The sequence below is a fragment of the Trypanosoma brucei genome, chromosome 2 (genome assembly GCF_000210295.1).
Source record: "Trypanosoma brucei gambiense DAL972 chromosome 2, complete sequence".
NCBI classification, from domain to species: Eukaryota; Euglenozoa; class Kinetoplastea; order Trypanosomatida; family Trypanosomatidae; genus Trypanosoma; species Trypanosoma brucei.
In genome coordinates, this window is record NC_026735.1 from 29750 (window position 1) to 42596 (window position 12847).

General features: G+C 48.8%; 9 protein-coding genes across 9 annotated transcripts; 7 read left to right on the forward strand and 2 right to left on the reverse strand.

The window, feature by feature from the left end:
* Window positions 1–355: 355 nt before the first annotated feature.
* On the reverse strand, window positions 356–664 carry TbgDal_II200 (hypothetical protein, unlikely; the record flags this gene model as incomplete). The annotated part of the gene is made up of 1 exon (XM_011773318.1): window positions 356–664. The coding sequence occupies one exon, from the start codon at window positions 662–664 to the stop codon at window positions 356–358; it is 309 nt and encodes a 102-aa protein (XP_011771620.1).
* Window positions 665–1225: 561 nt separating this feature from the next.
* On the forward strand, window positions 1226–1420 carry TbgDal_II210 (hypothetical protein, unlikely; the record flags this gene model as incomplete). The annotated part of the gene is made up of 1 exon (XM_011773319.1): window positions 1226–1420. One exon carries the CDS (start codon window positions 1226–1228, stop codon window positions 1418–1420), a length of 195 nt encoding a protein of 64 aa, XP_011771621.1.
* Window positions 1421–1814: 394 nt separating this feature from the next.
* TbgDal_II220 (hypothetical protein, unlikely) lies at window positions 1815–2120 on the forward strand (the record flags this gene model as incomplete). The annotated part of the gene is made up of 1 exon (XM_011773320.1): window positions 1815–2120. The coding sequence occupies one exon, from the start codon at window positions 1815–1817 to the stop codon at window positions 2118–2120; it is 306 nt and encodes a 101-aa protein (XP_011771622.1).
* A 277-nt stretch (window positions 2121–2397) lies between these two features.
* TbgDal_II230 (hypothetical protein, unlikely) lies at window positions 2398–2727 on the reverse strand (the record flags this gene model as incomplete). Its single annotated transcript, XM_011773321.1, has 1 exon — window positions 2398–2727. One exon carries the CDS (start codon window positions 2725–2727, stop codon window positions 2398–2400), a length of 330 nt encoding a protein of 109 aa, XP_011771623.1.
* A 3074-nt stretch (window positions 2728–5801) lies between these two features.
* Window positions 5802–6392, forward strand: TbgDal_II250 (cyclophilin, putative; the record flags this gene model as incomplete). The annotated part of the gene is made up of 1 exon (XM_011773322.1): window positions 5802–6392. The coding sequence occupies one exon, from the start codon at window positions 5802–5804 to the stop codon at window positions 6390–6392; it is 591 nt and encodes a 196-aa protein (XP_011771624.1).
* Window positions 6393–7341: 949 nt separating this feature from the next.
* On the forward strand, window positions 7342–9630 carry TbgDal_II260 (hypothetical protein, conserved; the record flags this gene model as incomplete). The annotated part of the gene is made up of 1 exon (XM_011773323.1): window positions 7342–9630. One exon carries the CDS (start codon window positions 7342–7344, stop codon window positions 9628–9630), a length of 2289 nt encoding a protein of 762 aa, XP_011771625.1.
* A 566-nt stretch (window positions 9631–10196) lies between these two features.
* On the forward strand, window positions 10197–10505 carry TbgDal_II270 (hypothetical protein, unlikely; the record flags this gene model as incomplete). The annotated part of the gene is made up of 1 exon (XM_011773324.1): window positions 10197–10505. The coding sequence occupies one exon, from the start codon at window positions 10197–10199 to the stop codon at window positions 10503–10505; it is 309 nt and encodes a 102-aa protein (XP_011771626.1).
* Window positions 10506–11403: 898 nt separating this feature from the next.
* TbgDal_II280 (hypothetical protein, conserved) lies at window positions 11404–11772 on the forward strand (the record flags this gene model as incomplete). Its single annotated transcript, XM_011773325.1, has 1 exon — window positions 11404–11772. One exon carries the CDS (start codon window positions 11404–11406, stop codon window positions 11770–11772), a length of 369 nt encoding a protein of 122 aa, XP_011771627.1.
* Window positions 11773–11943: 171 nt separating this feature from the next.
* TbgDal_II290 (hypothetical protein, conserved) lies at window positions 11944–12756 on the forward strand (the record flags this gene model as incomplete). The annotated part of the gene is made up of 1 exon (XM_011773326.1): window positions 11944–12756. One exon carries the CDS (start codon window positions 11944–11946, stop codon window positions 12754–12756), a length of 813 nt encoding a protein of 270 aa, XP_011771628.1.
* Window positions 12757–12847: the final 91 nt, after the last annotated feature.

Consider the following 12847-nt stretch of genomic DNA (forward strand, 5'->3'; position numbering starts at 1 on the left):
CGAAAGCTTCCAGCAGCCACCAGCCCCTGGTCGGTACTCGTTCTCAGGGGAAGAAAATCCCAAGTATAGCAGGGACTGTCTGCTAGAGAAGAAGGAATTTCCCTCAAATAAACACACCTGAAGCATATCGTACTCCAACGGGATATGTACCATCAGGACACAGATTCAAATTTGAGGTAGGAAACCATCAATTCCACCAATTACTTGGTGGGAGTTCAGTGTGAAGCGAAACAAAATCGACTGCATTCGTACCGCATCACCGCCTAGACAGTGAAAGTTACGACATACCTGCTTGTTATTCTTCGTATACTTCTGCTTCTTTTCCAGAGGCCGCACTATTCTAACGGGCCCACTTTCAGAAGTTCTGCACCAATGATGCACTATTACCTTCCTTCCAGTACACCGAACCCTTCAAAGTCTTTTCCATATGCATATACCACCACATGCGGTGATGAAGCGTTGTGCAGCACATCCAAACCCAGCTGATCCCGACATACAACACACCACCTTGGGACCAATGCGTGCGAAAAATCCTGAGTGCTTGAGCCACTCTTTGATACAAGTCAGCTCCACCTAAGGAATCTTCGTTGGTCACTTTTACGATTGCCCGCTCGGCGCGCAGCGCCTGGCCCTCCATGAAAAATAGGAGGACACGTGGGCGCATATACTTTCCACTTCGCTGTAAAGGTCCGCTGCCCAGCCATTTGTGCTACCACCAATGAATCACCTGCTGCCGCTACATGCGTACCATGCTCTTGGTTTTCAAGGGGTGCACAGCGGCAAGGAGCGTTGCTCGAATCCGTCCCGTGTGACGTTAGCTCCACAAGCGCAACCGGCGAGGGCCTTGCTATTTCAGGGCAGCCTCACTTCAGTATCAATCACGCTTCACTCCCTCACGGTAGGCATCCAGCGGCTGTTCGTAAACTTTGCTTCGCCCATCAGATAAAACTCCCCACTCTTTCCCATTCAGCGCCCACTAACTCCGCGATATCGCAGCCAGCACATCTGCCCTCCTCAGCGCTGGATATTTCACAATATTGCAACCCGGGGCTGACCCCTACGGTGCCCCTTTCCCTCTTTCCAAACCCTCGGTAGCGCACCCCCCTACTTTTTTTTCCATAGCAGCAGTCAAACACCAGAATGTTTTATACCGCATTCGCCTCAGTCATTTGCCACCGCGGACGGGGCCTGCGGAGAATATCTCCACTCCCATTGGTCAGACCACATGTCAATATCTTCACAATTTCCCAGCGTACGCCGCTGCAGCGTATGCAACAGAAAAAAAAATTTCTGCAGGGCCCCGACTAACTTTCACACAGGGGGTTGGGGCATAACATTGTGTTGGGGAGCCTCAGCTCGGACTGACAGCCTGATGCGACTAGAGCCACCAAAAGCTCGAAAATACGGATTCCGTGACTAACGTAAGGGCAACCCGGCCACCTCTGGTGCTTAACCGGTCCCCTCCCGGCGACCGGAATGACAAAGGTGGCATGTCAGTCCTGTGCAGCTGAATTCAGCATTGGTTGATTCCGACGTCGGTGGCAAAACAGCGCTCTCCACATAAATAATTTATCCATCTCCCGATCTGCGTCGGAAATGTAGGGGGGTGGACAGCGTTACCACACTGAGCCGACCGTAATTACAAAGGAGCACTTCGTATGGGTTCCCACTGGCATCGATCGGCATTTCCGATTTTGTTTTGTTCTTCATGTGCTGCCAGGGGACTGGCGACGGCGTTCGCCCCCGGTGAATATGGCTGCTGTGCCGTACGGCCGGCGAGCCGGCGATATTGAAGGGGCTTCTGCGGGGCCACCATGAGGTCACTCACGTTTTTTTTTTTTAAAATGGGGAAGAAACCGAATTACTCACTTCAGTTTCAGTACTTCTGTTTCCCGCTTTCTGCAAGATGGGACGCTATGCCCAAGACCTGTGGCTCCAAGGTATCGCGTAGGGGCTTTTGGCTAGGGATGCGATTAGAAGAAGTACGGGAGCCGGACTTGGTGCGAAAGGATTCTCACGGGATCGCGTTGAATACTGCCCCGTCACCGACCATCGAACCGCCGTTCACCACTTGCTTTTTTCTTTTTCTCCATGGATGTCAGGGTCCCTGCAGCGCATGAGTTTGTGACTGTGTGTGTGTCTGTGTCGCTCACGTCTAATGGTGTGGAGTCAACGGGATGACCTTCACGATTACTTCAATTTCTCTGTCTGGGCTTTAATGTAAGTTTTTTCCCTGTTGAGCTGCTTACCAAAGACGGCGCATACGATTGTGGCGTCTTTGCTAACGCAAGACATTTCTGAAAGGTGGGTTCTTGGCACTTCTTGCGCGACCGCAACTTGATCCTTACGAAGTTGATTTTTTTTTCCAGCCGCTGCATTCAATGGCGTCTGAGCGGCTTAGTTACGGAGCGGATAAGTGATGGTGGTGAACATTTGGGCCATTGGCCGTTGCTGTACAACTTTATTTGCACACTGAGAGTTGCCCAACGCATTATGCCCGCACTGGCACGCAATGAGACCATGTGGGATTGAAGAAAACGACAACAACAAAAACGCCGAAGTTCCCCTCTCTGGTGTAACATGGTTTAACATAAGTTGATAAGTGTAGTGTCCCGGAGGATTTACAGTTATAACGATATTGTGGTGCTTACCTTTCCTCCAGAGCAAACTCGACAAAAACTGTTCATGTTTGGGTCTCTGTGACGTGGATGGAGTGTTCGTAAGCATATGGAAGCTGATGAAAAGGCTGTTGACAATATCAACGGTGACGTGACACTTTGTGTGAGCAGAAAGGAATTCCAATTTAAACTAAAACCAGGCCAACCAAACGATTTCTGGGGCCCGCACGGGTGATTGTTGACACTAAAGGCGGAATCAGTCGGGCGCTAAAGGATATATATTTTCTTTTTACAGAAGGTCTGTAAGAAATGATGGGGCAGAAACGAGGTACACTTCTACCGTGCACACATTTAACCAGTTGACGCCAAGATAACTAAATGATGTCATAAAGTTTCTGCATGATAGCCTGTAATGTGTTGTGTGGAAACGACTCACTACGGATGCACAATCGTAAGCAACACTCGGTTCTTTATCGGAGGTTAAGCTGTGTTGCATATACATATGAATTGGTTACATGCTAGCTTATGCGGTTATTTTCCTATTTTTTGAGGACCAATATAAAAATGAAAAGACCACTCAGGGGATGACCGTGTCTGCGAGAGCCGTTGCGGGTTATCAGAGGCTTGGAAGCAATTTACCATGTTATCGGCGTGTGGTATCGCGTACACATGTGTATAAATGAGCTGTATGCAAGTGGAGCTATACCGAAACAGAAGTCTGAAAGATATTGTGAATCACTTTCCCCCCTTTGATATTGTGTGGTTGATCTACGTGAGTCTGAGGATACTTGAGATTTCAGTACTGCCATTGTAAAAGTTTGGATTGTCAGCAGCTTTTAAATGAATGCTGAAAAAACAGAGGGTATGGTAGGTACGTGACATGCTGCAAACTTGTGTTTGTGACGGTAGGGAGAGTGCTGCACAGTGACAGGAGACATCAACGTGTTCACATCAACTCTCCAACTCGATACGTTGCTCGCGTTGTGAAGGGATGCTTCTCACATGAAGTGACGGGGTAATTGTTAGACAAAAGGGAGGTGATGACTCCATTTCGGTATGTTTTTTCTTTTGGACGCAAACTGATCAACCAATAAGAATGACACGCGCACATTCTTCTGAAGCAGAAGCTTCGGTGGAAAGTTGGTTTCCATCCCCCAATGATAGAATGGGGCGCCCTCCGAAGACACACTGCTGTTTTTTTAAACAGTATGCCCATCTAAGTGCGCACTGCAGGTACATGATGTGCTGAATAAAGGTTCAAGTTTCATTAGAAAAAAAGATCAATACTAGCAAAAAAAGTGGCTTCAGCAACACTGACAACTATGATGTTTTAGAAAGCAGCGGCATGGTCGGTGAAACGGACTACAGCGCACGACACGTAGATGCGTGGAAAAGGTAAGACCGGAAATTAGTCGTTTTCTGTGAAAACACCCCCCTTTTGTGTGTTAGCAGCGGATGCAAAACCATCTATTCGGGTGCGAGACGTAGTGAGCCGACAAACAGATTTCCACTCGGTATGCCCCAAGAGCAGGATTTTTTTTTCGATTTCTTACAAGAAACTCCCACAATGAGACATGCCGGGTGCCGTTAGCTGCGGATAAGAATTGTATTAATCCCGATTAGAATTCTGGATCTGCTGTATGAGAGTCCGAATCGTGTTCTCCAGTATCTCACGTGTTAATGAGAGAGAGATTTGTATACCGGAGCCCTATGAATATATGTGTGAATGTGTATGTGTGTATTAATGTGCTACAGCAGTGTACAAACCTATGGAAGTCTCATGGTGAAAATGTGAACGGACAAGAACAGACACCGGTGGTGTTGTTGCTGCTTCCTGCATCAATACGTCTTTGACTTGATCTAACAGGAGACGGACACTGGAAAGTTGGAGCATGCTGTGGAATCGTAAGGGGCTTTGCACCGCAGCGGAAGAACACATGAAAGGGTCCGATGTATTATATTTCATACAAAAACCTACGGATTTTTTTGGAGGATATGCTGTGACACCCTTTCTAAGGTGAGGAGGAGGAGGAAGTAGTAGCAACAAGCGGCACAACACCAGCACGCGCAGGAACCAGTTATCACTCATTTTTATGTATTATTACTTGCGTATGACCGCACTGACCAGCCGCTGAGGAAAGACTGTTGCAAAGTGTTCGATAACTTTGGTTTCCTTGTGAGGTGAATGGGACATTATTTTCTTTGCCTACCATTCGAAAGCAAAATAATGTTTAGGTGAGTGTATGCATGCACCGTGGCATCCCAGCTTCTGATATCGTCTCCTTGCCTATCTGTACCAAACGTCGACGCACGTGAAACCACCGCTGAAGGGGGATACGGGTGATCTACATTAAGGTGATGATGAAACGACTCTCCCCCCGTGCAGTTGCTGTTCTTGGGGAGTGGCGCTGGTAATGTATTCGATAGAATCTATTTATCAGAAACCGATGCGTTGCCAACCATAAACACTCAGCGCTCCCCCAAAAGGAGGGAGTGAAGTCGGCAAGAATCTCAGTGTTGTTGCCTTGGGGTGAAGCCATTAGAATAATCAACCCTAACCCTCATGCTTTTCAAATCTGGGGGATGAGGTGTGTGGTTGAAAAGGGATTCTAGCTGACTGGATGCACAAAGTCATGTTGTTCCGCCAAATGTAACGAACACACGCGCACTCGTTCATTTATTTGCTAACAGCATCTAATAGGTCTTTTAGTACATACAAAGTCTTCAGGCAGTTCGATTTAGACATATATGTACATGTTGCGCACTTACCAGTTTGTAAAGAGTGGGCTGCCACCAATTTTGAAAGATTGTTGACTCTTAAAACCAAAGACTGGGAAGTGTTGTTCCACTACTTGACAAGTCTGACACCGCACTCGTAGGACGATAGTGTCTTTTTTAACACTGCGAGGTAGCAGCATCGTTACCTTGTGGTTGCCCTCGGCTTTTGTTAAATGCATTTCCAGTGTTTGTGCACCGGCGTTGCCACGCGAAGGGTTTACCTTCTCGTGTTTATGTCAATACTTGCGTTGGAATCGGGTGCTAACTGTTGTGCGAGACTAACTGCCACCCCCCCCCCCAAAAAAAAGTACATATATTTGCGCTTCCGTTGCTCCTTCATTCAAGTCATCCGGTCAAAGGACAACCCATAAGTTCACTGCTGTAGAATTAGTTCCTGCCGCACACATGTTGTCGCGCACCTTTTTTGCAGCTCAGAGGAAGATACCGTTCTATCCTGTCAATCCAAGCAACCCACTTGTGTATTTTGATATTTCCATTGGCTCCCAGAAGGCTGGAAGGGTAGAAATGGAGCTCTTCAAGGATGTGGTACCGAAAACGGCGGAGAATTTCCGTGCATTATGTACAGGTGAAAAGGGCCTGGGACGATCTGGCAAGGCATTGTCGTACAAGGGAAGCAAGTTCCATCGCGTCATCCCTCAGTTCATGTGTCAGGGAGGAGACTTCACGAGCGGTAACGGTACGGGTGGAGAGTCAATATACGGATTGAAATTTCCCGATGAGTCCTTCGCGGGCCGCGCTGGGAAGCACTTTGGTCCCGGGACGCTCTCCATGGCAAATGCAGGCCGCAACACAAATGGATCGCAATTCTTCATCTGCACAGCTGCAACTCCCTGGTTGGATGGGAAACATGTTGTTTTTGGACAAGTGACGAAGGGATACGAAGTCATTGAGAAGGTTGAAACCAACGGCAGCCAGTCGGGTGCCACACGTCAGCCCATCACCATCACGGATTGTGGCCAAATCGAACAGGGATAAGGGCATTCTCAGGAAGTTAACAACGGCTGTTACGGTTGTGGTAACTGTGTTAAAAAGTACGCGAGCTTTTTTGTTTTTTTTTCACTTAGGACTGTGATCAAGTTCGATTGTGTGTTGCCTCGTTATTTCCTTCCCCATCTGCGCAGGTTCGTTCGCCTTGCATGTGGTAGCGCACCTCTGACCTCCTGGTGTTTCCAGTGGCTGGTTTCCTGCGGGAGTTTCAATGCACCTCTCAATCTCTTTCTCCTACCTCCCTTTTTCCTTAGCCCAGTAGCATTAGTTTAAATAATGAATATAATATCGGTCTGTTGTGCCTATCACTTGTGGCACTACTGAAAGAACACTCACTTCCTACTTCGGGGGGGGGTGGGGGGGTTCTGCTCCTCCACCACATGAGTCACCGTGAGCGGTAAACCCGTGATTTGCTGCGCAGCTTCGGTGTGTGGTTTCGGTGCGTTAACATGTAACAGTAACATGCTAGTGAGTTAGAGTCGGAGGATACCCATTCCTTTGCTAACACATGGATGACACGTTGTGGGGAAAGTTAGGCATGCATTCGTGGTAGGATTACGTCAGTCACTTCTTCCTGCAGTAAAGCTGTAGTCCCCGGAGAAAAGGGGTGCGTATTGTTTGGGGGTGCGTTTGTGTGTCATTCCGTGAGCTGGGGCGATGCAGTTGTGCTGTCTTGCAGTCAATACTGGTTTGTTGAGGTTTGCCCTCCTCATGAATTGTTGTTTTGTATTCTGTTTACAGTTGACGACTGCAGGACAGCCGTTTGTTGATGGCGTGCGCACTACCCAAATGGGGGTACAACTGAGAATTGCTGCTGCAGCGTCTCACTTTAATGCTGGTGTTGCCTGACCTTATCGACCGCGTTAATACCTTTGTTTTTCTTTTACAACCTACTGCACCACAAGTTTAGTTTGCGAAGTGTTTCTTTCTACGAGTTATGCTTGTCGGGGTGCTTGTTTTGTACATCCTGTGCGCACCGCTCGCTGCTGTCGGAAGCATTGCAAAGTACAGTAAGACTGTCGTGACCAAAAGGCGGCTGAGAGGCGACGATGACACGTGGACGCGATATAAACCCACACCACCAGGGGCGCAACGTCTATTTGATAGTTTAGATGAAAATACGCCCCTTCCCAAACTTCCCATTAAAACTCCGTTCTTCAGTTACGACAGTGTCGAATGGTACGTTTCTCCTTATGGGTTCCTCACCCTCACGGCGGTTCCCATGTGCAACTCGTTCTGCAGGGAGGGTTTGGATTCACCACTCACTGGCAGCTATCGGTTTGCCCGAAGGAATATTTCTGAGGGCGGTGACTGGCCGTTAATTGGGCTATTTGTTGCTGACCTTGATGTAACGAATTTGGCAGGGGATGCAGGCGTATACTATTACACACTGGATGGTGAAGAAAACCCCACGAAGGTGATCGTGGAATATAGAGACATCCCCGTCCTGAATTGCCATGCTGACGGCAACGAACTACTGACCGCACAGGTTGAAATTTCAACCGATGGGGTTATTGTAGCACGCTATGAAAAGGTTCCAAGATGCCGAGGCTCCGTGGGCATCGTGTTGTCGAAGAGCCAGCGAGATATCGTACAGTTTAGGCAACGTGAAATGGGTCTCGTCGCGGTACAGTATACTCCCGTTCCTGATACCTGTGGAGAGCGGAACGAAGGATCATGTTCTGAGACGTGTACGTGGTGTGCAGCAACAAGTAGCTGCATGTCGGCGCCACTTGCAGGTGAAATGTGCCCGAGAGTGTCTTCGAATAGTTCGTTAAATCATAACCACTATTACACCGTTACCGCAAAGACGGAATCAGGGAGCACCCAAGGAGGTCAGTCAGGGGGTGAGCCACTGGATACCACCGGTAGCAGTGTGAAAGTTCCCCTTCGTTTTGAGTTTCCTTTCTTCACAAAGGGTGTGGGGAAGCACAAAATAAATAGTGTGTATATACTCTCATCTGGAGTTGTTTCGCTGCTCTCCAACAAGCAAGACTGTGGTCCACTGAAGAATGTGTGCAGCAACGGAAATTACAGCTATGCCATCATGCCATTTGTTACTTCTCAAACATGGGGCAATTCAAACGCGGTGGTTTTGAGAAGAGAAAGCGAATCCATTACCATTTTCATAACGACTAGATCCTTCGGTGAGCTATACCACACGTACACGTATTGGTTGCGCCTTGAAAAGAGCGGTGCTATCACGTTTCACTATCTGGCGTCTACTGTAGCAGGGTCGAGAGAAGCTTTGAGTGGGTTTTTCGCGTTCCCCCCACCGATGATTGGAGTCGCTCGTTACGGTATGGGCGATAATGCAAGCATGATTGTTCCTTCCGCAGTGGCACGTCCAGGCACCACTGTGCGCTTCGAACCCCGGAATGAGCACGACGACTGTGGAATCAACGGGAGGTATGAAAATGGAGGGTGTGTGTGTTCAGAAGGATTCCAAGGTAACTTCTGCGATGATTGCACTTCGGGCCATTATGGACCCAGGTGTACCAAATGCCCCAACTGCCAGAATGGGGGTGTATGCGACAGTGGCCGAGGTGGATCGGGCCGTTGCAAGTGCGCATCCTCTTTTGGTGGGAAAAACTGCGAAAAGAATTGCGGGAACAAGGGTTGCGTGAACTGCAATTCTGTGGGGGGCTACTGTGACTGCGGCGTCTGCCGCTGCCATGAGGATAGTGGATGGAGTGGTCCGGACTGTACCACCTTTGAAGATCCGTGCCTGAAATTCTCCCTTCAGGGTTGCGATGCCTGCATGAGTCAAGAAGAACACGGCTGTGCGTTTTGTGCTGATGGCGCGTGCTATTCTACGAAATTGGAGGGAACCTCGCTTAGCCATGCGTGTTCTTACAAGGCTGAGACCCGTGATGCTCCAATCTGTCAAAAAGTCCTGCAGATTGCGCAGTCCGGCACTGACTTTGGGTATATAATATTTTTCGTCTTATGCTTGAGCGCTATTTCACTCGCTGTCATCATATCCCTTCTATCGCGCTACCTGATGTATGCGCGGAGAGTGGTTAATGTCCACGTTGCCGCAGCTGCGGGAGGCGCTCCCGACTACGTTCCTGTTCGACGGGAGCGAGAAGTTGTGCAGGCTGGTTTTGTACCAGTGAACTTACCCAAGGGTAAAAAGTACGTTTTGGGTGTGCCACTGAAGCAGATATCGCTTCACAAACTGTATAAGGAACAGCAGAATGAAGGGTTCCCTAACAAGGAATGACATCCACCCCTGGGTGCGCCGTTCCCAGAAGATGCTGAGGGCAGCGGTTCCCCACCAAAATCAGCTATATAAATTTCCCGCTGTGTAAGCGGCGCCCTCCCTATTGCCATATATTAAATTAATCTTGCTTTTGCGATGTGACAGCAACAGCTGATGTCGCGTGAGGCCCCAGCGTGGAAGAGAGAGTTGAACAACTTATCACTTAGAGGGGTGCCTTAGGTCTTGGAATCGGCGTATGGGATCGGCTAGCATATAAAAAGCCACTTGAATACCCTGTGTGTGTGTTTGGTGGTTATCACTTGGAGTCGTTGCTATGACCCCGGCGTTGGAAGTAGTTGCCTTCTTCCCGTTTGTATTATTGGCATAATGTTGTATATAGCGTTAAGGAAGATAGTACAGAAACGACTGTGGTCTGAGTGGTGTCCGATGTAACTTTGGACGTCCGTGGTACCGACCCTTGCACACATCCAGTTGTCTGCGTATAACTGTGTGTCAAAGGGTTGCGGCACCCGGCTGCGCCTTGCTGCTGTGCACTTTCCGTAGTTTTATTCGGTTTGTCAGGAAAAATGATTGACGGAGGGGCTGCACCGCGGCCGGATAACCATCACATTCAATGTGAGTCTCCCACACAACTTCTCAGGACAACTCAGAAGGCCCATTCCATAAGGTGGCATTTGTCTAAGATCAGCGCGTATAACCGAATCACAGGAGGTTATGAATCGAGTGATTTTGAGTCACTTGGTTTTCTGGTCACGGTCGTGACGTCAGCTTGTTCTGCTCTGGCGGTCTTAGTAAATGAACTAGCCCTAAAGCGTCGTGGCTGCTGTGGGATGCATATCGCACCCCCGCAAGTTCCCACGACGCAGATACGTTAAGATCTATTTTACGAGGGTATTCAGTTTGCTGATCGGTGGTGGCTACTGCGATTGTGGCCAAGTCTGCATGACCTCCGGGGAGCTTCGATAACAGCAGGACCGTGCCTGGCGGACAGCGTCTCGAGCACCTTCTGAAGGGGCCTTGTCAAATTCCTAAAACAGGGATATGTGAGTTGGGTTGTTTCTTATTAATGTGGGGGCCGGCGTTTCTTGCCGTGACAGGGTTTTGATGGGATTCTGTTTTCCGATGGAAAGGAGCATTACCGTTGCTGGCTCATAGGTGCAGTGACTCACCAAAACGAATAGGTACGACTAAAGGAGGCGAAGCGGGAAGGCTGAATGTCGTTGACATTTTTTTGAGTTCCAGTACTTGGTGGCGTCAGAGTCTTTGAGTTTCCCCGTTTGGAGGAAAATGTGAGCACTGTGGCAGTGTGTCAAGTTAGGTGGCGAATTTTCTTAGCATTTCCGACTCCTTTGTGTGTAAATGATGCTTTAGGTGTGGAAAGGAGTGTATGCCTCTTCAACGCTCGGTGTTGTTGGCGACAACATTGGAGGTTGAACTGCAAGGGTCATACATACAGTGAAGCTTTGCCACCAATGGAGCCATCAGTGCCGCAGTGCCGTGCTGTTTGCCCGCACCCCCTTGGGTATGAGGTTTGTGCAAAAGTGCAGGTGGATGCGGCTCGCGTAAGAAAAAAACAGCCATGCATCTTTCCTATCAGACGAAAACAAAGGGTGTAACCTCAGATACCGTGGATAGAGTAATACGAAGGGGAACTCACGAGGCTGCGTTAGTACTTTTGTTGCATGGTACCTTCTACCGTAACCCCAACTTTGTCTTGCTGTGATTTCTCCGCTTCTAATCCTGACAAGGCCCGTACATTGAAATATAGGAAATATGGACAGCGACGTCACTTACGCCGCACAACTTGAGAGCGCTGCAGAGGAGGTAGCCGAGGCGAAACAGTACCTCATAAAACTTGACAGGAGGCAGCACCAACTGAAGGAGGCGAGTCGAGCCCTAAAGAAAACACCAGTGTTGGGCGACGTTTGGCTGCTGTGCAGTGGGGGCGTCTTTGTGCGTTCTGAGTTGAAATATGAAGACACTCTGCGTTACTTGTCGTGGAAAATGGGTGCTGGTGAGCGAGACATTGAGGATTGTCGTGACGCTCTTAAGAGGAAGGTGGCATACTTGGCGGAGCTGGAGGGCCCCGATAACGCAATAGCAAAGCTGTACGAGGGCTTTGAACTGACCCCAGTGAATTAGTACCAATACATTGCCTCCTTTTGAGACTTTTAAATTCCCTTATACACAACAAAATTGAGTAAGGGTATGCCTTGCGAACGTGCGTATTCCCGTGTTGCATTCAGGATTTTTCCTTGAGAGCGTCATCCAATCTTCTTTGCTCAATTCTCCCCGTAGCAACTCAAAGGGCCCATGAACACGGAGGACTCCTCCCTGTTGACCCTAAAATTTCTTTCTGTTAGGGCGGTTATTCATAGTTTGAGGTATCTTTGTTCGCGGGACGCTAGCGTGAGGTTTGTTGTGTCCGTCGCCGGAGGTTCGCCAGAGGTACGCTTGACAAGGGTGGGAGTTCCAGACTACAGTTACACCGAAGTTGTTCTGAGAGCTGGAGACGCAGGGAAGAAGTGGAAAGAGGTTCAGCTCCACGACTCTAATGACGAAGATGTATTCTCATTTGTGATTCATGGACCGCTGCTTCTTCGCACCCTCCAGATGTTCGAACGGAGCAAACCCGTAAAACTGGGGTTGTGCAGCGACTTGACAAGTATCTTTTTGTACTCCGATGGGTACGAACGCTGGGTGCGGCTTGGTGTTTTCCACGACCTTGGACCGATGCTCAACGTCAGGCAGCCAATATCCGCTTTACATCGCGTCGCCGACCTTCAAGCGTTTTGCCATATTGCGCGGTTTGTTAGGAATTCTCAGGATGGCACATGCGTTGTGGTTCTGGGTTTCGATAACATGAACTCCTTTATAGAGCTAAGGACAACAGAGGCTATGGTGTCCGTCCTTCTTGATGGTGAGACTCTTCGGCGCCGTTATGAGGGCAGGGCGGGGAAAGAGGAAGTGACTGCGTTTGCTGAATATGCATCCCGTGTGGCCGATGATGCCGTTCTTAGCGTTGGTTTTGGCACGGATGGATTGGCCGTGTTTCAGCTGAAATGGGGCGGCCCTCCGGCGCATTGTGAGGAATCATCTGCGTATTTGTATTTTTGTGCTATCTGAGTAACTTGCGCATGTAAATGTTCTTCCATTTGAGTTAGATGAAAATGCTTAAAGTAGTGTAAACATACTCGTATTCATGACTTTCCCCTTT